At 40.9% G+C, this 27,893-nt stretch overlaps 1 protein-coding gene across 1 annotated transcript; it reads left to right on the forward strand.

Annotated features, from left to right (window-relative positions):
• The first annotated feature begins 14,422 nt into the window (after positions 1 to 14,422).
• On the forward strand, positions 14,423 to 27,639 carry LOC307262083 (potassium channel subfamily K member 5-like). Its single transcript, XM_080042830.1, has 5 exons — positions 14,423 to 14,876; positions 24,586 to 24,697; positions 25,557 to 25,723; positions 25,833 to 26,001; positions 26,155 to 27,639. The coding sequence occupies exons 1-5, from the start codon at positions 14,691 to 14,693 to the stop codon at positions 27,096 to 27,098; spliced, it is 1,578 nt and encodes a 525-aa protein (XP_079898956.1). The 5' UTR covers positions 14,423 to 14,690; the 3' UTR covers positions 27,099 to 27,639.
• The last annotated feature ends 254 nt before the right edge of the window (positions 27,640 to 27,893 follow it).

The following is a 27,893-nucleotide window of genomic DNA, read 5'->3' on the forward strand; positions in this document are numbered from 1 at the left end:
AGGCCCTGCAAAATGGGTATGTTAACAAAGGGTATGTTAACAAAGGGGGCCCAACGTATCTAGCAACGTGCTTGTTTACAGAGCCTAGGCTGTGTATTAAAACACTTGAGGATCTTGAGGAGATAATTACTGATTTACTGACAACAAGCATTCTACAGAATCGCTGACTCCACCTTTAATTGGGCTCCATTAAAGCGGCTACGAGTAACATTTAAATATCTTTTAAACAGCCTCATGTTTCCTCTGATAATCATAAATTACCTTTAACAGCAAACGAGACCATCAGTGCAAAGAAAGACGTTTTTATATAGTTTTTATTACTGCGTTTGGTCTGGTCGCACACCCAGTCCGATTTTCGGTTCGCTCGTGCAGGCTCTATGGTCACATATCCGTATTGGTCGCAGATTTCAGTGTGGCGCAGGAACGCGATTTAAGAAGCCTATCCCTCCAGGTGAGGGAAGGGGAGCGGGAGCCTTGTTTGATACAGTTGTTTGTCGTCATAATGACTGATAACGGGGCTGAACCATCAAAGAAAAAAAGAAAATGCAATGAAGAAAAGCTAAAAGGAGTGTGATAGTGATAGGCGGGCGGGAGGGCGTTGCCAAGCAACGTATACACAATTTCACGGAGCGAACCTAGACTGCAGTGTTTACTCCTAAATGAATGAGCGGTAGCCTACTAAAACAAAGTTTACTTTGCCTCACCAGCATCATCAGATGACCATTATTCATCGGAAATAGTCATTATTTACCACAACATAAACACATTACCTCATCGTGATCCATACTAACTGCCGTCTCTCGTTCATTCGCTTTGTGTGAGGACACGGGGACTCGTTCAGCTCCGTGAGAGGTGACAATGGATCAACTCATTGCAATCAGGTGTGTGTGTAGCACTGACTGGCATTAGTTGATGCTGTGTCACTAACCACTCTCACGGAGCCGAAAAGAGTCCGGTGCCCTCACACTTTCAACACACCGACATGCACTATATTGCTTCCTGATCATTTGAATCTCGCACGCCCGGCACGAGCTAGAAAACAGCTTCACGACAGCTGGCGTCGTAAAAATACTACCGCTTTTGTCCAAAGGGGCCGCCAACGTGCCATTTTACTCGTAGTGGCTTTAAGGTTGGTCATTTCAGCAGGTGGTGTGATAGCTTGCACCGCAGGTCGTATTAGAATATCCAGTCTGACCCATGATATTGACCTGTTGTCTGCAGCAGCACGCACTTTCATTTCAACATATCTTTGGTTGATCAATCATTGACAGGCAAAAAAATCTGCTCTGAGCGTATTGGTCCAAGGAAAAAACAGGCAGATAAGTGAGATAACGTTGGAAGGAACTAGGACTTCACATATCACCTATCTCTGCTGTAAAAGTGCAAGTGATACAATGTTGACAATATGGCCCACAAAAATGTCATTGGGTTTATTAGTAAAGGCATATCCAGATACAGTCTTGTCCAAATACTGTATATTGGGGTCAAGAACTATAACCAATCACCTTATTCCTAAGAGTTACATATGCTTACATTTACTGCGCTTACTTGAGCTCTATTTTATAGTCCAGGTTACCATACATTTTAGTTGTCCACTTGTGGCTCTAGTATTAATCAATTGATTGTGTTTGCCTCATGTGTGTCCCTCTCCGTCCCACTCATTGGACCTGAGCTCCTGGTCCTAAGCCAATGGGAGGACACCATACTCATCCTGCCTTCACCATAACATGCCCTGCGTTACAAATCAAATACTGCAGTAGGCATACTATTGGGACATACTTTTACTTATTTATTTCATCATAACATTGCGCCTTGATCTTGCCTCTTGCTTTTATATCCGTCGCATCCCTGTTTGTTTTTATATGGAGGCTCCGTTGATGTGATGTCACTTCAAGTTCGCACTGGATTATGGGTCAGAATTTGCCCAAAAACGATGCTGTTTTCAACACTTAAAATCTAGGCTGGATGTAGTAGACATCCGGGTCTTTCTAACCATCCTAAATCTGTCCACAAGAATCGGGACATCCTAAATCTTTTTTCTACCATACTAAATAGTAGGAAGTATGCGATTCGGAACGCAGGGTTAGTTTTGTCTCTTTTTATGACGACGTTAAAGCTCGGTGTGTCCCTGACGTAGAAATGTGGATAGTCGAATCTAATTGGTCGTATCCAGTTTATGGTGGAATCACGTTCTGCACATTGATCCATATTCTCATTCGCAACCTACAACTTTTTTTCCAAACCTTGCAAAAACACCCAATTACAGTTTGTCTTCCTGACTTGGGTTGAGAATGAATTGTATGGCGGACTTAGTCTACCACACTTTGAGATTGATCAAAAAGCTCATATGTTATTTACAAACGTTTATTAAGAGTATACTAGGCTGATATTTAGACCACGAATAGGTGAAACACTTCAACACCTCCATACAGCCAGAATAAAAGTGTCTTTGTTTCATAACCAACTTTTTCCAACAAATGTTATCCGACTGAGATTGGCAGTCGAATTGGGCTCCTTCCATCGAATGGTGGAATAGTGGACTATCCAGGGTCAAGCACTAGTTAACGCCCTGAGGTAACCCGCCTAAAACCTTGGACTCATGGGCTCACTTCTTTGTTTGTGTACATGTGTTGAAAGATAGCTCTTCACACCAAATCCCAACACTAACTTGCTAACAGTCATGTGGACCTATTTCCCCATGCTAATTGTGACCGCAGTGAGCACGTGCTGCCTCAAAGTGGACTGCCAAAATGAAGCCTGAGGAGATAGCACAAGCGCTGATAGGCCAAACCAAACATATGACTTTCCATGATCTTAACAGGGGGGGAATGAAGTCTAAAGTCCAACATTTCCCTCACTATATTCTTCTTTTGACTCCACTACATTTATGTGATAACTTAAGTTTCTTTACCAATTAAGATGTTTGCACACGAAACAAATGAAGCGTTTATAAAATATTGTACAGCACCCAACAGTATGTAGGCCTATACAAGCAGATATGAAATGTCAAAAAATTATTGAGTCATTTTTAATGTGAACATGCCAAAAATGTCTTGCTTCCAACTTCTCAAAGTAAGAATCTGGTGCCTTTCTTTTTAATCAGTTTATTATTTACCAAGCAAACCATCAATCTATGAACAAAATAATGAATTCATACTTAAATCCATGATGAAAATAAAATGCATTTGAAGTTTATTTCCAGCTACAAACCCTTATTTTTATTAATGTAATAATATTCTAATGAAATGAAATAGCTATACTGTAATAACAGTCACTTATCATTTTAAGTTCATTCTCCTCTCTTGATATTTAAATACCTTTAGAATCAGATAGTTTTATACTTTCACTCAATTAACAGAGCCATTTGTCTACTAAGGTATCTCTACTCTTACTCAAGTATGGTTTTCAGGTGCTATTTGCAGCTATGCTACACTCCTACATGTACATGGATATCTAGAAAGGTGTTTAGTCAGTAGGCAGACTAAACACATTTATTTTCTTTGTTTAGTTCTGAGTCAGTGAATATCTGAACTTGTTTGTCTGCCGAGGGTCGCTGGCACACTGAGCATATACACCTGCTCATCTGTGTTGTCGTCTTACATCAGAGCGCGGGCCTTGTACGAGGATATACGTATGCTAAACATGTGATGTTGAATACAGAAGAACAGGATGTTTGCTATGGAGTTGAGGGTAAACGCCTACCTAACAAACACAAGACTGCTGCTCTTAAACTGTTTTACCAACAACAGAGCAGAGCAGGATTATCTCAGGCGATGGTGACCTGCCAAAGAAGTTTTTCCCTTCTTGCCCCCCCTGAGTATTCATTAACAGAAGACTCGTGCCAAAAACATGTCTGAATAGTAAACATGACAAGTTCCCGGCTGCTCACGCCAACACAACATGTGAAGTGTATTCCACAAACCAATTGGCCTTCATTTGAATAAGAGGTCTTTGGTGTGATCATGATTAAAGGTGCAGTGTGTAATAAAGGTGTATTTTGGCTTCATCTAGTGGTGGAAAAATCTAATTTGCAACGCTCCGACCGTCTGCACACTCTCTGTAATAATCTTTTTTTTTCTCACTATAGACAAAGTTGTTCCTGGGATAGAGTTTTAACCTTCAGCAGACTACAAATGAGTCAATTACAGATCAACATAAATGTTTCTTTTACTTGACCAATTGAGCAGCGACCATCCATGGCCTTCAACATTTCTTCTGTTGAATGTTTCTTCGTCTGTTTACACACTCACTGATAACACATACACAACTGCAACGATTCAGAGTCACTTCAGAGACTGGTGAGGATGCAAAAAATTACTTTTTTCTAACCCTGCGTTCCAATAGCCATACTTCCCTACTATTTAGAATGCCAGAAAAAAAGATTTAGGATGTCCCAATACATGCACGTCAATTGTAGTATGCTGAAAATACATAAATGCCCCACTATCTCAAAAAGAATTTTGCAGTATTCGTCTTTATTCTTGACATTTCTCGACATAATGAAAAAAAATCTTCCTTATCTGATTTTTTTTTCTCTCCTGTGGCCCTAAAATTCTTCTGTACTTTAGTATGTAGTGTAGTATAAAGAAAAAGTATGTGATTTGGAACGCCGGGTAAGACTGTGTTTAGTGTGTCTGTCTGAGTTTGTCTAAGGGAACCCGCGAGCATGTTTGTACTGTCTGCTCGACTCAGGTCACAGGTTGGTGAGAACCTCAACTGCATTCCATCGTATGACCACAATGTATGAAGCTTTTATGCTAACGCTATCAAACATGTACAGATTGTACATTTCATAAAGAGTGAAAAACTGCACTGATCTCCATAATGTAACACACTGAACTATGCATAAGTAGCTCATACAACCACTCTTCAATAATGCTGAAGTATCCCTTTAAACTGCTGTCATTGCAAGTTGCTAACCAGTAACACTTGACCTTGTGATAGTATGAACAACATGTACAGGTATCTCGCAGTAGGGCACCATAAAATCACTGAACACCATCTCACAAATCCTCATGGAAATGTCAAACTATGTTGTAAAACCAAGGAAAACTGGGGTCCCAGAAACTATTAAAAAACCTATACAATTGCCTAAAGTAGTTAATCGCTAAAAAAAACCTCTTTGAATTGTTTAACTGGACCTGCTGGTAAATGTAAAAGCAACTGAATCAACCAGAGACAAGCAAGAGAATTTCACGCCCTGTCCTTCCACAAAGTGGCAATTTATTTTCCAAAAATAGTCTACTGGTCAAAAAGACGAATGCCTGTGTGCTTACGTGTGCCAGCCTATGACGATGTGTAGGTATGTCTATATGCTAAATGACTGGAACTGTCTCTTGAGCTTGTTATCTTTTGACTGCTGTCACGTGTAATAAAAGGCTTGTGTTTATTACTTATGGTTATGGTTATTGTGGTCACTGTAGAGAGAAAGCTTTGAATCAGCTTGTTGTGAACTCAATAAAAAGAACTCGTTAATGTTCATTGGAAAAAAAATATTTTAAGCGTCAAGCATGTCCTTAAGTCAAGTCCAGGAGGTTACGAAATTCTCTCTGAATCCAAAGAAAAAAACATTTTGTAATTATTCGGCTATGATAAATCAAAATAAACCCAGGTACAGGGTTGTGTTGGCAGGGGTATGTGTATTTCTGAGTAATTAGTGTTGTAATCTAGCCTATTAATAAGATATACTTGATGGAATGGGGTGATAACACTTCCCGATAACGGAAGTCAACTTTTAACCCAGATATGACGTTGAAGTGTGTTTTGATTTTGCGAGCTTGTTCCTCTTGTACACCGGAAATAAAAACCCTAATCTCTGTGTTTACGGGAAAGAGTTTTTCTCTGGTAAATCCAATGATTGTGCCCATGACATAATAACAAGATTACATCACCCAACCAATGATCATGCAGCAGCATTTCCTCTCTTGGCTTATGCTGCAACTTCTCTGCAACTCAGACAAGCCTGTACATGAAAAGATAGCAACATAAAAAATAAAAAAATAAACGTGTTACTTGTTACTCTGCCTGTTACAACCATCATTTTTTTGGAGGGAATGCTCCAAACTTTGGGCAATAACCCAATGGAAGCAGAACTACAGCAGCAGAAAAATGCAACTTGACCAGACTTGTCCCAAGAGACCTTGAGATAATCAAGTTGTGATATCAAACAAGTTTTTAATATTTATGTTTGAAAAAGCATTAGCGAGACCTGGCACCTTATCCTTATCCTTTCACTTAGGGAGAGCTTTTATGAAATGACTTTTCCATTGCATAATGTATTAAAGCAATCGGCACAGCCTGGTCTTCTGGTAAATGTATCTGTCATTCTTACACACACGATAAACTGATCCTTAAGTGTTCTGTTAAGTAAGCATGCAACACTTATCCTTCACCACATGTTCTGAGAGACTTCTACAACCAGCCTCACTTGGATCTCCACCTTGACAGTTTCACATCCACTTTGACCATCTGAACTCTGAGCTTGTTTGTATTCGACTTCCTATGAGTGTGAACTTGACGTGTTTGGAAGATAATAGGGAAGAGTGAAAGAGTGACAGCCCATTCAAAGTTGGTAGCGCTTGGCTCCGCAGCTGCTCCCTTTGGTGCTTGTAGGTGTAAGTGCCAACGTGCTGAGTGAAGGTGGATATTGTACAGTAGATCAGAGGGCGTGGGCATTCATAAATATATGCTCTCAGCCAGTCACCTCACAGGTTTTGTCAAGCTGAACATCTGTGCCAATCACAGTGACGCAGGGCCACAAAGTGAAAGAAGAAGCAACTTCTCAGGAAAGCCTGAGTGCTCAATTAGTTAAAGGAATATTTCACCCATACGGAACCAGCGCTCTATCATTATAAAATCACTATTATAATATAATGAATTAGGTTTTTCTTCCCTCAGTCTTCCCTTGGTCCAGCTGTCCTGTCAATCCTAACCCTTACTGTGATGTCACAAGAAGGAAACTGTAGGGTTTGACAGTGAGACCATAAAACACTCTTTCTGACTTTTCTCAGGCTAGGATGATCTGATTTCATTTTTTTTTTGCACATTTATACAAAATAGGATCTCCAAATTCAATACACCTTCATATTCCAACCGGTGAAGTAGGTCTTTAAGCCTAAGGTTTTGCTTCGTATAGCCCTGTGGACTAATACTGCAATTAGTATACTGGAATTTCCAACATTCCTTCATGAGTTGTCAGTTTTTCTTTGCTATCTTCCCAGTCAATGTCTACTGCAATGGGTCAATGTTATACTTTCACTAGAGTTTGGAACAATCCACACATATGATACTGTTGATACTTACTTTGGTGAATACCACCTAAAAAGCACACAGGACCGTCCAGTTGAATCATTATGTTGAAATTGAACCTGATTGTTGCTCATTGTCTTGTCAAAGCCCGGCCGAGGGATCACGTTGCATGTGGTTGTGTAAAAGCAGAGCTGAGAGAAAAAAAAGACTATCAAAAAGCTACCTAGTTGCACAGGACCAGGGATACAAATGAAAAATAAAAATATTTCACACTGCACAGTATTGGAAGGGGTTTGACTATTCCTATTCCTGCAGCATTACATGATCAATAAGCAGTAAATATTCCTCTAGTGCTATCCGTAGTGTTTTGTTGTTTAGCGTAAGCGATAATGAGCGATCCCATAGTTACAGGATTCAGGATTTGCATTGATTAACAGGTTGTGTGATTTCCCTGACAGTAAAATCAAGGCAGCAACTTGCCTCAAAGCCGCCTGTGTCTTGGGTTCTAACATAACACATGGCTGTATGCTCCCCTGCCCTCTAGCATCTTTTCAAATACGCCTATTTATCCGGTAACTCAGGTTTTTTTTTCAGTGAAACAGTGATTATATGAAGTATTGCTTCCAACATTGACACAGTGTTGACCTGTTCCCATACAGGTTGATGGAGTGCCCTGCCTGCAAGGTGTTTTAGTGGAGAGACCTGTGGGTGACAAAATGTGGGGGGTTCAATTTGGGATAATCTCCATAAAGTCTCTAAATCAGCAAAAAAAAAGTTGTCTGATTAATTATAAAATGATGCACCGGATTTATTTCAATATATTTCATGTGAACTGAACAGAATGGGCTGATGCTTCTTTTTCTTTTTTTTTAAATTAACTGCATGCATGGACTGCTAATATTATTATGAAGTGTTGTGAATCGGAGTCTTTGGGAACACATACTATACAGATTTGCGCTTGAATAAAACACCAGAATCAAAATCAGCTGGCTGTTTGTGCAGGTTTCCTTCCCACGAGAAGCTCGGGGAAAAAGAAGCACAACACACACATAAAACAATGGGACTGGGAAGCGGCTCTCCAATCACTGTACACACCTACACACGCTAAAAATACTCCTTTACAAAGGGGATAACATACAATATTACTTAACAAACAGGAAACACATGCTTTAAACACAGAGAGAGTGGAAGAAAGCTCAATGGGTGTCAAAATACTGGCTACGGTCCCTGGAATCAAGAGGCTCCTTGTTATTGATGTTTTTACTACAGCGTCTATTATTCATCGTCATAATAACGCGATTGTGAAATGTTATTGCTGCCAGTAAGGCAAAAGGGTCAACTAGATAACTCTTCAGCTGGGAAGATGCTCGTGGTCATGTTGAATGTGAGTGACTGGATTGAGCCTTATATACTGACACATACAACAACTGTAAGAGTGTGAGAGTAAGTTTCTCCGGTTACCAAACCATCTCTACATCAACGTTCACATGTCTAATCGCATAAGTAAGATAATGGATGTAAAGGAATGGATCCGTTGTCCAGGTGAAATTAACACACGGCTCTCCAAATGTCACCACTTGATCCAAGTGTGATTTTCATGATATCTAAAAGAGATTCAGTCCGATTTAGATACTTTTGTTTACCCAATTAAATATCGTCATGGCAATATATCGTGACGTTTGTGTTTGTCTTATCTGTATAGTATCGTCAGCCCCAAAAATCGATACGTTAGAGAAAACCAAAATCCTGTTTTAAATGGGTTTTGAACTACAACCTCGGCTCATGCAGATCTTTTCTCGAATTTCCGGGTTTTAAATTTGAATAAAGGTTTGCGCTTGATTATCAATATAATATAATGTGATGTATTAAGACAACCCAGATCTTACACAACCACTTGTTTTTCAGTTCTGCTTTAACATGTCCATTGAACTACGTGGAATATCGCAATATACCGCAATTTGCTCAGTATCGCAATGTATTGTGATATATAATATCGACAAATGGGACAAGATTTATAAAAGACCCTCCTCTCTAGATTTATGAGGAAAAAATGTCAAAATCAGTGGGCTGTGTTCTCTCCCTACATGAGAAAACACCAAGCGTATACACTCCCTGAGGGATGCACGTCTGATTCACATGGCAAGAACTCTAAAACACCATGGGACTGCAGGCGGGGAGTTTTGGTTTTAAAAAAAAGTAGAATCAAATGAATCTCTGACTCTGGAAAGTTATAGAAACAATAAGGATATTATTTTAAATAATACTGTATCATGCTCATTTCAGGTCCAACATTGTAATTTAGGTTTTCTAGAAACTGTCTTCATTGTGTAGTGTGAAAAACCCCTTAAACCCTCTGAGGTATATCTTTATTAATATCTCCCTGAAGATATGGCTGAAAAATAAAATGAAAACATCATCTCAAACGAGAGGTCCTCCTGTTTCCGGGGAATGTTCTTGTGATACTGTCAGTCCCTTACAGGCTTAGAAAACACTGTGAGAAGCAAGACCCAGAAGCTCCCCAGCTACCACCTAGCTTGTAAATAGTGCATAGAGTATATACATAGTGTGAAAGTAGTTTGTTATTATTGTTTTTATATTTACTTAATGGTTTGTTTGAAAAATGTTTTGTGATGCTTCCTCTTTTATTAATGTACATCCCATGAATCATTATATGTGGTTCAAAGTCTTCATTCAGTCTAATTTCCTAATGTTTTTTGAAAGTAGAGACAACATTTCAACCAAAAAGCGTCTGGACCAATTGTTATATTAGTCATGTTTTGTGCACTCCCCTACTGTGTTTTGGAAAATTTCCACTGCATTTTTGAAGCTAAGGCTTAGGAGAAGCAATTTCAAGAGCCAAAACAACTCAACAGGATGACTAAAGGTTCTTCTTTCACACAAATTTCCAGGTTTTTCAAAAATCGCACTTCATTTTTCAGCATTTAAGCCAATTATTTATAGACACAATGGTCTAGGACATAAGTAGACCTCAGAAAACAAAGGCCTAATATGTTCTGAACATTTCCATATAAAACACTTTGGTATAATTTATCTTCTTGCACATTTGAAATAGGTATTTATAGAAGTATGTAAAATCAGAGAAAATACCCCTAGACCTCATGTCTTACAGTGCCATTGCTGAATCTCCTCTTTTCAGCCTCTGTCTGAAACGCTCCGTTTTTAGAGCCTGTCCCTTTAAGATCCGCCTTTCAAAAAGCTTCATCTGCTCTGATTGGCCCTGAATCTAACTGACAGTTTGCATCTAAATGTACCTGATAGGTAAAAAGGTCAAGTTTTCCATTGGATGTTGATACTAAAAAGAAAGAGTGAGTGTTATGTAAGAATGTGTGTGTGTGTGTGTGTGTGTGTCACGACCTTGTTTAACATGCTGAGTGTGTGTCACTGTTCATCTCTGTGTCTGATCTACTGTGAGGACACCAGCTGGACAGCGCTCCTGAAGGCAGCACACAGCTGAGTCAGCTGATTTGAATCAGTCTGATTATTTTCTTATTGTGAGTTAGATGGGAAGATTGATACTACTGTTATGCCTGTACCCTTATTATACTTTCTATGCCCTGGACACAAGCAACAGTGGTGTTCATTGAGTGGGTTGCAGAGTTACACGACCCCTGCTGCCCTATTTGTTTGAGGTGCCTTGGTTCCCTTTTTTAAATCTTTATTCAAACCAGTACATTTAACCAGTGTTTTAACCAGTGGCTTATGGGACTTCCACACTTCCACAAGGTCATACAAGGTGCATTTAAGCTGCTCATGTGCCACTCTGGTGAGTTGAACTCAGGGCAAATGAGTAATCTCTTTATTCTACATCAGAGGAGCTTTGGATTGTCACCTAATTCAGTCAAAATATTAATATGAATATAATTTTTACCCCAATATCTGGAAGCTGTCAGCAACCACACATTGGCCTTCTGACCCCCATTTGGCCCGTTGTTTGTTCACATGGAGGAGGTGCCCTTTTTTAAATGTTTCGTCCCTGCTTTACAGTTATGTGCAGAAAGTCAATCGGTTTCTTCTCCTGACCTTGAGGAAGTGTTAGTTACCTAATGTAATTTCCATCATTTTCTACACTTATGTCATGTGGGCATGTCTTCACATGTTTAATGAATGCATGTTACTTAAGGCCCTGCTGAGATAGAAGTGAATTGAAGCTTAAGTAAAGGCAAGATCATAGGCATATCCACTGTACTGTAAATGGATCTGAATGTGCAAGTGTATGTCATGGCATAAGTGTGTCATGCTGGTTTATGATTGATAATATTATTGATCTTTACTTGCTTAATGTTCTGTGGATGACGTAGCAGTGCATAGAGCCAGCCCAGTCTGCTGACATAAAAGGAGGATCCTGTCATGAACACGCTAAATGACTGTTTGGAATCTAACCTAAATATTTTAATGAAGGAAGATCTTGTGTATACTCAGTTTGACTGGGCTGGCATGTGTATCCAGGCCGGTTTGAAATGGAATTTTTTGTCTTTTTGAAGCTTTTCTTTGGTGTTGCTGTGTGATGATAACCAATCTCAATTACTCTTCAGAATATTTGACATATTCCTTTCCGCTGGTTTATTAAAAGAACAGGTTAACACTTGCACTATCACAGCCTGCACAGAGCTGCAACTGTAGCCTACAGTCACTTCAGTTTCACAACTTGCCACCGAAACAAATTGCACATAAGTCTAGCATTTACACAGTTTCACATGCATTTGGAACTCAAGCAACAGAGTGATGCCCTTTCATATGATGCCATTGTGTCAAGAAGGAAATAGCATGAATTGGTTAGCCATATTATGACAGGACTCTTCTCTTGCTATACAGCAAACGCTTAAAAAGCTTGCACTAGCCTACTAACTGGAGAATGCAAAGTGCTAGAGAAATATGTGGGAGTGTGATCGTCTTTCAAGGAGCCGCTAGACTTTATACTTAACTTGTACTTTATGGAGCATAAAACTTAACACACACACACACACACACACAACCCAAAACCGGCCTTAGGCAAGCAGCAATAGCAATTATGATGCAATGTCTTGTTGTCTTGCATGCCGCAAATTCTCTCACTGTCTTACACTGTTGGACCACAAGTGAACCCAGGTCTTGTGATCCTGTAATGTGGAAATCAATATGAATGTTTCCTTCTGTCGCACCGTTCCAATGCAAACTATTGAACATGAATGCAGTGTCAAAACTCTGAACTGAGTGGCGATAACAAGCCCTGCTATCTCTGTCTGAGGATATGTGGCTTTGCATACCACTAATCCATGTGTGTGTTCATCTGTTGATCTTTGCTCCTCGCGGCAGTGACAAAGAAAACAGAGAAAGTCATCAAGTTGAGCGCGCATTCAATGCAGTCGAACTCTGAACGTTGACATAGGTTACCTTCAAATGCACGTCCTTCCAACTTCTGTATTTGCAAGGTTGATGCATAATGATTGATCTCCTCAGACATCCTAAAGAGATAGTTAGGCTGCTGCACCTGCTTCACATGAGTTCCCAGGTGTGTGGATATTTATAGAATACATAACATACTCTTGGTGGCATTTCTTTGACACTATCCCTCCATTCCAATACCCATACTTTCTGCAATTTAGTGTGGTAGGAAAAAGATTTAGGAAGTCCCAAACATGTGGTCAGATTTAGCGTGCTTAAAAATACCCGGATGTATACAACATCCGTTCGAGATTTTTATTGTTGAAATCAGCATGCTATTTGATTCTGACCCATAACCCAGTGCGCACCAGAAGTGACGTCACATTGATGGAGCCTCTGAGTGAAAACTACCAGCGTTGGATATACACAAGAGGCAAGATCAAGGCGCAATCTTATGATGCAATAAATAAGTAAAAGTATGTCCCAATTGTATGCCTACCGCCTGCTAAATACATTATAATCAGTAGTAGTAGTATGTAGAATAGAAAAAAGAAATATATGCGATTTGGAATGCAGCCCAAGTGATCGAACGTGCACAGTGTGTAAAATGACACAAGGACTCTCCCCATGCACTGCAGGCAGATGAATTCATAAAATACTGTATGAAACCTATATGTTTTGCAGGGAGAAGCAAGATACAGAGGTATCTCTTCAATCAATATTAGCCTGTTTTTTATATCATTTATATTTCAGTCTTTCCAGTTGATGTCAATACACAACTTTAAGAAGGAAATCAATCCGTCTGGAATTCTGAATGTGGAATTCAATGCGATCAGAGCAGAAATCTGATGTCATCACTATTGAATGTGGAAAATGTTTTCACCCAAACTATCATCTGCTGAGGTTACAAACTTCAAAATACGCAGACATAGTAAATATGGATTATTAGGGCTTGTGATAACTTAATAGGTCCGAAATTCAGGAAAATTAACAGTATATTAATTGTGCGGTTCATTTGCTATGATTTTGTATTGAAATTCTCCACTTCTTTTGTCTGAAATTGTAAATATTTATTGAAGTAGTTTTTTATTTATTAGTTTTCTTGAATTAGGTAATTCTAGTATACCAACAAGCTACTGCAACATTTGGCAAACTACTATTTTAATAACATGTAGTTTACTACTCCCCAACACTGCACATGAGGTGTTCATGGACACCGACACCTCTATACATGTACAGGCTGTCTTGTTGTTTTCTATGTATTCTCTGACAGTTATGTTAATATATAGATCGTAATACTGTTAGGTATTGGTATAGCCAGCAACATGACTGTTTACAGAGCCTAGGCCGTGTACTAGCACTGCATTTTTTTCAGCATACACACACAGCACGTAGCCTACAGGTGGATTGTGAGGAGATATTCACTGATTTTGGCAAAAACGGATTTCGACAAGAGGCATTCTTGGCATTCAGGACTAGGTCTACTTCTGCTTCTACTTATGTTATTATTATTTTACAGTAGCAGCAAGCCTACTTTTAGGCTACTTCAGCTCAATCGTTGGCTACTCTACCCACCTCTGGCTACATACACCTGTAGATATAAAAAATAATTTAAAAAAAGAAGAAGATTACAACAACAACAAAAAAGTTGTGTCGAGTCGATGAACCTCCTCCTTGCTTTGTTTTCTGGGCGGATCTTTGTTGCTCCTCTCCACTCCCCTAACCCAAGGTTCACTCCACTTTACCAAGCACTGCTTCTCTGGCTGTGCACGTGGAGGGTATATGCAACAACCGCCGCCCCACGCGCGCTTTATCCCACTATACAGTTCTCCTGTTATGTCTCGAGCCCAATGCTGTCACCAGCGGCACGCGCACTCATTATATTTTTTCACAGCGCTCGCGCGAAAGAAGAGACATTTCGTATGCTCAAACCGAAAGACTGGTGGAGAATGAGCCCGGCATAACTTCGGGTATTGTAGTTTATCTCCCCCCTCCTCTCTGTCTCTCTATCTCTTTTCCCCCTGTCCCGCGCTCTCAAAGTTGACTCACTGTAAATAAGTATGGTAGATAAAGGCCCTTTGTTGACTTCTGCCATTATTTTTTACCTGTCCATTGGGGCAGCAATTTTTCAAGTTTTGGAGGAACCTAACTGGGAGCTGGCTGCAAAGCAGTATAGTGCCCAGAAGGATAAAATTCTTGAGGACTATCCCTGTCTGACGAAAGAAGATTTGGACAAAATATTAGAGGTATGGACAAAGCTCTTTCAACATTTTCTCATGAATTTCTGAAACGCACCCAAGTCTACTATACAGCATGCTTATTTAAGTGCACGTGGAAATGAATTGAAGGTGTAATTGTATTACTGCAAGTTTCTCTTGTGACACATGATCTGTTAATGAGCGTCAGCTGCTACTAGCCCTCACTAAAACACTGACCACAACAACCCCTGTACGTGTATGTTCATATTTCTGGGTCAACACTTAGCTCATTATGGGCCTGAAAATTAATAAATATGATAAAAGACTATTTTATTTATTGGCCTAGCACTTTTCCAAAGTGCAATTTTCCAAAGTTGTACTTAGATAAAAGAACAGCAAATGTACAGTGCAATTACAATGAGAATGTGTGCAAGAAGATGTAATTGGGAATAGAAACATGGATAAAATGAATACAAGCAACATAAAAAAACTATTAAAACTTTGTATGAAACTTTTAGAATATCATAACAGCATTGTTGTGCCATGTAGGCGATTGTCTTTACAACGTCCCTGTGAAAAGGCTTGCAGAATACCATCTGTTATCTCTGGTGGGGTGCTGGAGTCCATTCCTAATGGTGATAATTATTTCATTGCCCAAATTCAGTTGTAAAACTGAGAGACTATCTGTCTGGAGCAGTGATTATGATACTGTAGGCGTGGAGGGCCAATCTCTAACCTCAGCCCTTAAACAACTGCAGTACATGCTGTTCAGTTCCATTGGCATTTTTTTCTTTTTAACAATGGTAATAATTCCTTAACCAGTAGTAAAGCTGGTGTCGTTGACCCCTGTGCTTTTACCAATGAACATATAGTCAGTCAACACTCACAGGTGTTTGCCCCGTGACATGCTGTTTGTTCACTGGCTTGAATTGTGGCAGCTTTTTGACCTTGATTGGTTCCATTTGTCTGTGTTTTGAGTGGTGACAAGAAGATATGCCTTGTGTTCCAATACCCACACTTTCTTCTACTTATTATGGTAGAAAAAAGAGTTAGCATGTTCTAATTCCTGTGGGCAGTATTAGTACGCTTAAAAATAACCGGATGACTACCAATGACTGGTCAAGTTTTTTTGCGTTGAAATCAGCATGCTATTTGGCCGATTCCGACCCACAATCCACTGCGCACCAGAAGTGACATCACATCGACGGAGCCTCTGTATGAAAACAACCAGGGATGCGACGAATATGTATATGCAAGACGCATGACCAAGGCGCAATGTTATGATGAAATAAATCAGTAAAAGTATGTCCCTTGTATCCCTACTGTATGATAACTAACTACATGCTTTTTATGATGAGCTGTAGTATGTAGAATGAAATAAGAAAGAGTATGGGTATTAAGCTGTCTGGGGAAAATCCTTCGCCAACGAAAAAGAGTGCAGAAAATAAGATGGGATTTATGTGTTGGGATATGCAACCCACCATCTCAGAGTCACTCTTTCTCTGCGCTAAGAACACTGATAGTAGCCTAGTTCATTTCTGTCATTTTTTTTTGTGTGTAACCCATATACAGTCTATGGTGTGACCCAGAAACATGTCTCAACCTGTTCCCCTTTTTTGGGCCCACCACCACATCTCAGTATTAGGGAGATTTATTATCCCTCCCCCGACCCCCTCCTTTTGCTTCCTCCTGCCATTTTTTTTTGGGGGAGGCAGAATGAAAGGGATATGCCCATGAACCTCCCCCATCTTTGTAACGGTCAAAATCCCTTCAATGGCCAAATGTGCTGCTTGAATACAATGCAGTGGGGGGAATATCATGTTTGAGAGACTTTGGTAGTTAGTTTCCCCTCTGGCAATCGCTGCTGTACACCAGCGGAAAAGAGTTGTGATTTGGGTTTCAACTCTTCAAGAGGCCTCTCTCTCTCTCTCTCTCTTTCCTGCTCCTGTGTGCTCTCTCCCTGGGGGACCAAGACCACATAACACCATCTGTGTAGGGGGGGGGAGTGGAGGGGGTCTTTAAAAAAGACATTCTAAAATCACATGTTTGACTTCTGAAAGGAATAGTTCAACGTTTTAAATTGTTTGCCTCACTCTCCGGCTCAAGAAAAGGCGACAGAAACCGTTCCTGTAACCGTGCGTGCATTTTCTTAAATATAGAAATGTCCCTGGGTAATAGGTCGCTCATCCAGGTTAACTTAGCTCAAACAATGGTATTCAAGTGGAGCAGGTCAAAAGATACACAACTACTCCTTTAACCCTTCCATAACGGTCAGTATTGCAGTCCCATTATCATTCTAGATGTGTGCAGTCTCCCAGTGTTTTTTTCCTCTGTTGGTGTTTGCTTTTGGACACCTGCTGCCTTTTGGAGTCTGTATATTAAACTAGATTTACACATCGCACTTCAGTTGTAGGTTTGTTCCATCCACTTTAATGTGCGTTTACAGAGATTCTATCAGGTTTCCACTGTGGAAAACAACTTTTTGCTCGGCTTGTTAACAATTAAAATCTATAAGCACACTCGACAAGCCTCGTAAAAGTTAGTCCTCCCCTGTTTTATTAACAAGCAGTTTACTATTAACTATACGACCCTTGAAGTGGCCACAGTTTACTGATTGGATTTTATGGCCCGTCGATGTTGGCTCCATAGAAGCCGTTGTAAACAAAGTGAAGTGGGTTGTGCTGCACTTTATCTCCGCTGTAAATTAGAATTCTGTTTTTGACTTTTTTTTTTTTTTTTTGCGTTGTGGTGGGAGTGTGAGCAAGCATGGCACGCTCTGTGTTTTAAGATGTGCCCAGAGGCTCTTTGTACTGTGGACACGGGACTACAGGAGAATGCATACTTAAGCTTACAGCATAACACATCCTTCTCTAAACAATACTTAAAAGTTGTAATCCGTCATATTGAGTTATGTTGATTTAAGCAGTCAGATGTAATTACCGGCACGCCTCTGGACCTCATATCCCAGAGTTCCTTTCTCAACTGGACCTGTTGTTGAACCTTCTTCTTTCATTCTCTGTGTTGATCTGCCATTGTGACTCACAAGTCATTAAATGTACCTGGGCCGCGGAGTACACCTTTAAGAATCATGCGTGTGTTCGTGTAAGTGCACTGAATTTCAGTCAGGAAAGAAGTGTCTTAATTCCACACACACTGCCAAGTGTCCCATCATTTTGTTGGTGCTTACATTACATTACATTACAGACACAACACCTTTCACATTTAGCAGTCATGTCTACTTATTTAGCGGGGGGAAGTCTTTGCAAATTTTAAATGTATATTGAAAAACAATTCTCTTTGCACACAAAACATCATAGCTAATGCAGTTAGTTTCCTATATCAATTCATTTATATTCATCTATAGCCGTGGACTGTCACACTCAAACATAGCATGACGTGTCATCGGATAAAGAGAGCTCGACTGCTAGATGTTCTGCTATAGAAACAAAGCAGCCATTTTTTTTACAATATTTTGAAAAATGAAGTGTGGGCTTTTTTTTCTCTCTTCTGTCTCAGCACAGATTATGAGGTTCAACAGTTATCTGTAATGACTCGAAATGTGACCAGCGACGCAAACTGTAGATTTGAAATGGTCCTTTCTTCTTTCCAGCCTAGCTCTACACTTGTTGCCTCTTTGATTTGCCAGTGGAGTATTGGGGAGGATTTGATCTCACTTGTTGCCTGATGAGCGTGACTTAAAGAGTGGAGAACATGTTTGCAGACACAGCCCAACACACTGCGTCCCATGCAAACAGTGAGACATTGCCCCTGGTGAGAAAATAAAAAGGCCCAATTAATAAAGTAGTGGTTTTTTTTTTGGGGGGGGGGGGGGTTTGCTGGCTAACTTGGTCATGTGCTGTCAGGGGGCCGCTGGCTTTACATAAGAAAGTATTTTATTACCCATTGGAAAAATGTGTAAAGGACGAAATTGCACTGAAGTCATGGAAGAAAGCAATGCATTTCAATGTCATCTGTTTAGATTTAGGCAATTAATTAGCTAGAATCTTGTAGGCCTAATTAGATTGTATGTAAGATCCAGGTGGCGGCAAGTTGTACAGTCAGTATACTGTCAGTGAGTCGGCAGCATACAAAGTGTTAGGAGGGTTAACCTATTTGAGCAATGAATCTGCAACCAAGTTCAAATTGAGTGTAATAAACTTAAGATGAAATTGGATAATAGAGAGAAATACCACATGTAATGCTAATGAAGTGTCTCTCTCTCTCTCTCTCTCTCTCTCTTGTGCAGTATAAACAGCCTAGTTGAAAACAGCCCCTCACCACGTCTGTTAGTGGTGTAATATGCTCTGCTCAACAGATGTGAGAATCCTCTCATTGTCTGGGAATTCCAGCCCTTTTTTTAAAATGCATGTCACACTACAGTCATTGTACTGTGTCTGTCTTTATCAGCACCAGTTTCTTCCTTGATGTTAAATTGGGAAAAGGATGAAAGAAAATCGGCAGTATAAACGACACAAATGTCCAACCTCACCACCTTCTCACTGGTTTCCCCATCTGGTGCAAAAGCTTATTATTTTGGGCGACTGTGGCTCAGGTGGGAGAGCGGGTTGGCTGATGATCAAAGGGTTGGAGGTTCGATCCCCGCCCTGCCACCTGTGTCATAGTTGTTGTGTCCTTGGGCAAGACACTTCACCCACCTTGCCTCGTGTGAATGTCGATAGTTAGCCTGCTATCGGTGTGTGAATGGTAACGTGGGAAAGGAAAACAGGTCTCCCTTGCAAAAGAGTCTTCGGCCTCAACGGGATATACCTGTATAAATAAAGGTAAAAAAAAAAAATCTAGTGTGAAGTGGATCATTGATCAGAGTGGAATCTGTGTTTTTTTTTCGACCCACACTGTCAACAACCTACTCGCGTCACGTCTGTATCAGAAATCAATACATTGTATTCCCCATTCTCTAAACGGCAGTTAACTATCAAATCCAGTTGAAAACACCTTAACTTAATCTTAAAAATAAATAAGAAGATCAATGCGTAATGATCTGGAAGAGTTTGAGTGACGTCATTGTAAAGTCAAGTCAATCCCGCCAATAAACAGCTGTTGACGTGTGCATGATTTTCTGGAAGTGGAAAAGTACCAAGAACTGGAAAGATGGCTGCTGTGTGTGTGTTTGTTTTTTTGTAACTGTTCTCTGGTTGTCAGTGGGGCAGTGACAGAATGATTATGCCTGCAATGTTTTGAAGTTTCACAAAAGTACTTGACTTAAAGAGTGTAGTGCACACACACTTTTGGTTCAGTCATAGAATTTGTGTCGTATGGGTTATAGTTAGGCAGCCTTACATGGCAACATAATGAGATTTTCAATATGAATGCCAAAGTCAATGTATTTCAAGCTTTTTTTCACAACTCTGTGCGTTCGTTTTCTTATGGATGGCCTGACTTGAAGAGGCAAAGAATGTCTTCAGCTGGAAAATGTAATCATTTTTCACTTAAACCATATCCCATAATATGTTTGCTCAATTAGTGAATTGCTGTAATAATGTCCTTGTTTTGGAACATATCCTAAAAGTCAAACGGAACAAAAACACTTGTTTCCGGCAGACAGCGTAACATTTAGAGCATACATTGTGTGTGTTTAAAAGCACTGGTAGCAGCATTCAGACATGTTTTGCCCATAGCTGTCATAGCCTGAAGGGATGACGGCCATGGTGACAATATGAACATAGCGCCTCCCTCACTACAATGTTACATTATCAAGGGACCCAGTTCTTGATGGTTTTTCCGCCATGTTTGAAAAAAGACAAACGATTTAATCAAAAGACGTCTAGACATTTTTATTTTTAAAGGAGCAGCGGATCTTTCAGGGCAGTAATGAGTCAACTATAACCCCACAGGTTAGCTTTTGTTAAAGCAAGGATATCCTGCTCTGACTAATGTGAAGTAAACTCATGGACCACTGCAGTCTTTTTCTCTCATTGGTTTCATTCTATTTGTAACTTTCAGATATTCTTCCCTCCTGGACCTTATCTCCTTTGTCATGCGCTGGGGTGTGCCATTTGGCTAGATGCCTTTTCTGCTGAAGATCATTAGAAGCGATTTATCACTGCAGAATCTCTTTATCAGGATTGCTGGATTACTTTATTATTTTTTTCAAAATAATTATGAATTGATCAACAAACTTTGACAATTGGAGAAGAGTAAAAAAAAGCATCCTCTACAGATGCTCAGGTCTTCTTTTCAATAAATAGATCCTAATAGGCTTTCCTTAAACTTCTTAAACTAAAACTGGAAACATTGTCCACCTAACGTACGCAGTGTGAGTTCCAGTTGTCCAGTGGCTGGTCTTGCAGAGCCAGTTGAACAGCTTCCTCTTGAGCTGGTTTGGCCTCACTATGACACAAAGTGTCTTTCTCTTTCTCCCCCATGGCATGGGCTTGTTGCCTTGTTCTCAGGGTGGTTTATGACCCTGAGTTGACCAGTGGCTGACCATTTAACCTTTCAACGACCTTGCAAAGCCTGCTCAGTCATATGGAAGCATATTTTCATTGGCCAGTGCTCTGTAGACCTGGACTGCCACTCCTTCCTACACACTTAAATGGTAGAAATAAAATGCATTAAAGGAACAGTTCAACATTTAAGATTTGTAGCTTTTTACCTCACTCTCCGGCTCTAGAAAAGGTAAATGTAAACCATTCCTGTAACTTTGCTTGCATTTTTGATTTTAGAAATGGGGAAAGGTCGCTCATCCAGGTCAGCTAAGTTCAAACACTGGTAGTCAAGGGGAGCAGGTCAAAATTATAGACTTAACATCTCTAAGCGCGTGTGCATGAGCACTGTGTTCTTGTTGGGACATGTCATTTAAAAAGGAAATACATACTGGAAGGAAACCAGGATGTGACAGTCATGTATGTATTTGATTCTAAAATGACATGACATTAAAGATGTCCACTAACGGTGAACAAGTTAACCTCTACGTCTCGCGAGTGTTGAATGGTTATTGTCCTCTATTGAGTGACCCTCAAGCCCATGATGCAGCCTGCACTCTGCCCTCATAGTATTCCAGTGAATCAGCCTTTCTGACATCTCCAGACTACAGCACTTTTTATCAGGCAGACAGACTGTGTGAACATGTGCAAATCACCCTCATTAAGGCCTAGGCATGAGGTGCAGAGCTGAGCACACACAGACCACAGACGTGACGCACAAACACAATATTTGTCACCTCCCCCCCCCCCTTTTTCCACATAGAAAACAAACCCCAAACACCACCAGGCCGCAAGTCACAGCTAGTAGGGTGATGTTTTTACATATTGACCGCAGCAGTAGAGGAATGAATACAGCCATGATTGCTTTGGGGGATTTAGGCTAGACCAAAGAAGTCTGTCGCTTGAATTATTCAAATCGGCAGCCTCTCATTGTGTAAAACTTTTGCAGCTGTGTTATTTTAAAAGGCATCACTTTCCATTAGTCCAAGCCACAGAGCTGGAACCCTACTGTAAGCTACATGTGGTGCTCTTTCATCCCCGTTTCTGTCAATGTTGTTACAGGAACATTTTGATGTTAAATACATTGCATAACATACTACTGACACGGACTTGTCTTTCCTTTTGTATTGGAATGAGCTGACTCTACATGGATAAAGGGTCAATAGAGCCCACACATTACTTTCTTTCTGAAGTAGACTTACACGGATTAAGGATGTTTAAGGAAGTGGTTGTTCAGGTCAACAGGGATATCCAGTTTGGGTTATCAAAGGTTTTCGTAACCTATGATAACGCAAATTCCTTTTTAAAAGCCCTCCTGGCCCTAGCAGAAAGCAGACCCATGTTATGCTTTCGGCATTTTTTTTTAGCAAGCAGTCTACCTTTTGAGGTAATTCCGAAGAATATTATTTGTCATTGTTTTGTATGGTTGCAATACTTATAAACATTACATTTATATAATGCAAGCATATCTTTAAACTTTAAGGTACATTCAGAACAGATTAAAAAAAAAAGTGCAATTAAATATTTTTGAATCAATTGCATCTAGGGCTGTGCGATATGACCAAAATCTCAAATCCCGATATAGGAATTTCATATCCCAACAACGATACATTTGACGATATAGCATATTTTCTGTAAATTCAATTAATAAATATAAAAATGTCATATAAATAATTAAATTCTCAACAAATAAAGTATTTACCCATATTTGATTATTTTCTGCTTTAATTCAAACGCAAATTTTCAAGCATTCAACAAAATAGAAAAATGCAAATGTGACATTTGAGTAGTTTTGGGCCGTGTGGGGTTTCAGGGCACAGAATTGAATTAATTGGTGGATTCCACGCTAGCTCATTAGCCTAGTGAAGCTACAGATATCGCGCAGCCCTAATCTTAAGGAAAGCCAGGTATCTCCAGATGCTCTGGACTGGAGGCCGGTCAAAGTGAAAGTGTGTAAGCAGAACAGTGGTGCAGCGGATTGAGGCTTTTTCTCCTAGTTATGGTTCAAAGTAACACAGACGTCACTGCTGCCATGTTAAAGCCCCACAGAGGAGCCGTGTTGTTTGACAAAAGAATGGCCTCCCTCACACTGGTAATGACAGAGCAGGGCTGTCACAGACCTGTTATTATTAAAGAACACATTCATCTTCCACTACTTGAGGGCTTATGTGCATTTTGCCCACGGCTGCAGATTTCCAGGCACATTTTGCTTTGTTGTGAGTGGGGAAATGCATTGTCCTCCACGCATGGCCCGGCTCTTTGTCAATACCCCACAGGGCCAATTCAGCTTCTGTCGTCGCTGTTCGAGCACACACATGGTCAAGAATGATTGATTAGGCTCTTTCTTGTTTAGCCCACACTCTACTGTAGATGGTTGTATACATCTCGTCTGGTGTATTAAGCACAAAATAATATCTTTTTTATTTTGCCTGCCCTGAATATGTTGTATAATAAAACATATTCAAAGTTACTTTGGATCTCAAAGAAATAACAAACGAAAGGAGCAACCGCCAAAGAACCACTTTTGCTGGTGCTTTATTTATTTATTTTCATCCTAGCATCTTCATGTGATAATGAAAATGCCTGTTTATGGATGCAGCGCTTGCCTTCCTGTTTCTCTACCAATGTAAGCAGTGGTTGGGACAATAAAGCCCCCAGGTTAGCAGCTATTCTCCTGGGTGCACGAGTGTCTTCTGGGCTCATCAGTAACACTGCAGATACCATCAACATAAAGCAGGAAGGACGGCACACTTGGGAGAGGTGTGCCAGAAAGAACGGCACAGATGCTAATGAGATGACACGTGCACACGCACAGATATGCAACCTGAGCAAGATGACGTAGTCCATGCGTGACCCTTCTTCCCCACAACAATTGTAAACAATGGCGGCAAGAGTTTTACGAGTGGGTTCCTGTGCGATCGCGAAGTGGAGAGTTTGCTAGAAAATTGGGCCGGCGACAGTATTCAGTTGCAGCCATGGTCGCAGCTGACCCACAAAAATGTGGAGGTGTTTGGGGCAATCCGCGACTACTGTTGTTCTCCATTGTTGTTCTACTAATTCCGGTAGTGAGTACGCTTGGTGATGACGTATGTATCGTATTACGACGTGATGACGTATGTATGACAGAGCAATCGTGCCCGGGCCGCGGCCTTTGGGAGCAGTGTGATCACGGGCCAGCGGGAGAGTGGGGAGGGGGGCCAATCGTACTGGAGCACGGAAAAGGCAAACTTGCCTAGTGTGAGTGCGCCCTAAGTGCCCAGTCATTTCAATACAAGATGAAATCATGCTTATACTCTCTCCTTGTTTGTCCTCAGGTGGTTTCTGATGCTGCAGGCCAAGGGGTCACCATCACTGGCAGCAAGTTCTTCAACAACTGGAATTGGCCCAATGCCGTTATCTTTGCCGCCACTGTCATTACTACCATCGGTAAGTCCTGCTGGATGGAGCTCTGATGGCCAAAGGAGGCAGATTTTCTCTTTTCCAAACATTACTGTCATGTCTAAAGGAGACATAATTTTGAGTGTTTGTGCACACGTATTTTGGTATTTGGTGTCCCTACCAGCCCACAATACAAGCGGAAATAAGACTAGTCAGTTTCTTTTGGGCTATTTAGGTAAGACAATGTATGATTCAGCATGCTGTTCAAACTAGAATAGTGTTGTAACTTTAGCTTTTGTAACCGTAGCTCATTAGCATATTGCACCCCCGAGGGCTAACTCCAAAATTACATTCCAGAGACTGTGAAGCTCATGCTTCCCATAGTTAGGCCCACCTGAGGTTCCTGATGTAACCTGCTGTCAAGCAGCGAACACTCCAATGTGGGTTTTTCAATCGGAGGGGCAAATGCGTAAACGGAGCGTTTCAGACAAATATATGATGAAATGGGCAGTGTGAGAAAATGTATGTGTTTTTTTGTGTTTTTTTTATACGGAAAACCATGAAAACTCCTTCTGGTGAACACCCAAAATACAAATTTGAACTTAAAAATGAGCATCATATGTCCCCTTCAAGTGATCGGAAAGAGTTGTATTACAACTGTTGGTAAAAACATGCACCGGCCTGTCGGGCAGACTTTTTAAGCGCGGTTCCATTGAGTCAGATTGAACTGCTGAATGTTTCCCCAGAGTGTGTATGAATGAAATGCACAGGACAACAACACAGTGAAAAGAAAAACCATATGCTAGTATTGGCATGTTTTTTGTATTATCCTTCTCTCCCATGTGACACCATACTAAAGAGATATAGATAGTAACAATCCTAACCACACTATGTCCCTGTTTTCAAGGCTATGGGAACATCGCCCCCAAGACGCCAGCGGGCCGTGTGTTCTGCATCTTCTACGGGCTGTTTGGAGTGCCTCTGTGCCTCACCTGGATCAGTGAGCTGGGCAAGTTCTTTGGCGGCAGGGCCAAGCACATGGGCCAGTTTCTCACCAAGAAGGGATTCTCACTGGTAAGTTGATAGGAGCTCTTTTGTCTTTCTCTTTGTGGGGTAAAGGACTTGGATCTCTCTTTGTGGCGTCTCTCAACCTGAAGCAATGCTTTGTGTTTTTCTTTCCCAGAGAAAGGCTCAGTTTACCTGCACAGCCATCTTCCTCCTCTGGGGTGTGCTGGTCCATTTAGTCCTCCCACCTTTTGTCTTCATGTCCCAGGAGGGTTGGACATACATCGAAGGCTTGTACTTCTCATTCGTCACCTTGACTACAATCGGCTTTGGGGACTTGGTAGCAGGTAGGCACATTTGATAAATACATTTAGTGTTTCAACTAAAAACCAGAAAACCTGTAGTTACAAGCATAAATAAAAGGCACATTTAGAAGTTTGTTTGAAAATGTATCACAAATCGGACAATTAACAACAATTTTCTTTCGTCCTTTTCACCAGGTGTGGAGCCAAATAAAGAATACCCGACTCTGTACCGCTACTTTGTGGAAATGTGGATCTATCTGGGCTTGGCCTGGCTGTCTCTGTTCTTCAACTGGAAGGTGCGCATGGTGGTGGAGGCCCACAAGGCCCTGAAGAAGCGCCGCCGGCTGCGTAAGCTGTCTCTGGAGGAGCTGCGGCACTACAAAGAGTCCCACAAGGCCTCGCTCCGTCTGCCGCCCACGCCCAACGACGTCAACATCTTCAGCTTCCTGTCCAAGAAGCAGGAGGGCTACAACGACCTGATCAAACAGATCGGCACCAAGCACGATCGCCGAAGCAACGGCAGCAAAGCCAACCCCACCGGTAGATCTAAAGACATCAATCGTTCCAAGAGCTGCAATGACGCTCCCATCTTCAACGGTCACACTATCCTCAGCCTGGACCGCTCGCCGCGCCAAAAGAGACGCTATAGCTTCAGCGACCGGGTCACCGTGGCTTTCTCCAAGTCCAAGAACTACCTGCTGGGCTCGGACAACGGTCTGCTGCTCACAGACGACCAGGTAGGGGACGAACTAGAACTGGAGCAGGGTCAGATGTTTGAGAACCAGCTGGACAAAGAGGTGGAGCTGGAGAGTGGAGGACTGGGAGACTGTGGGGCGGGCGGCAGGAGGACATGGGACTCCAAAGACTACCATCCGCTAACCTTCCAGAACGCTAACATCACCTTCATAGACGAGGAGAACTTTCTCAGTAATAACATAGAGGAGGAAGAGGAGGATGATGATGACTCTAAAGCTAAACTCTCCATCACCACGTGTGACGAGAACATTGAGACACTCTCCAAAGAGGAGCACAGCTCTGAATCTGAAGGCTCCGTGTTCACCAGTGACTGTTCGGAGCATGGACACTCCTATGAGAAACTTGTAGAGGAATACGCCAAAGAGGAAAATACAGAATCTTGATGCTTGTGCCTTGTGGACTGTGTTGGGTCTTTTGAAGTATGTGGTGCCTTCCTAATATGAATGCTTGAAAAGGAGATCAGACATCCCAGTGCACTTTTGGGGGGAGTCGAACAATGAAAGACTGCAAAGCCCAGATCAAATTTCTAATGAATGGTTTGCTACTGGTGTCACCATTTTGACTCTGTTTTAAAGTTGAGCGTCCTCGAAACTCTTTGACAGTTATGTCCCACGTCTTGATGACTGTGGACAACCGTGTATGACATGAAATCCCCAGTGAGTATTAACATTAACATCTGATCTATTTATGCATTTTTATACGGTTGAGAAAAAAACGGTTCGCCAAGCATTTATTGTAATGTCCAAACCAATAACGATTTTTCCACAAGAGCTTTTTTTTCTACTCCATAGGCTGAAAAGAAATTATATTTGGAAAAAGTGTTTGAATTTCCCATAGTTTTTTTCTGTGCATATGCACCATATTGGTGTTGTAAAAAATATATTTATTAACATGAAGGACATGGAATGTGTCTCCGTTGCACAATTCCACCAAATGAGGACAGTTTAAAGTCCATCTGAGTACAGATTGTCTTATTAAAACCTGAGCCAAACACTTGTCCTTAAAGAAAGTGAAGGGGGTTAAGAGCCAATTCGCCCCTTTTTTTGTCCCTCTGGTGTTTCATTTGTTTCTATTGTAAATTCCTTGATTCCATGTTGTGTGTGTGTGAGAGATTGCTGTCTATTTTAACTCAAAGAAACGTTAGAATTGTGTGTGTGCGCTAAAGGTCATCAGTGATG

The sequence above is a fragment of the Ammodytes marinus genome (assembly GCF_949987685.1).
Source record: "Ammodytes marinus genome assembly, chromosome: 15".
Lineage (NCBI taxonomy): Eukaryota > Metazoa > Chordata > Actinopteri > Uranoscopiformes > Ammodytidae > Ammodytes > Ammodytes marinus.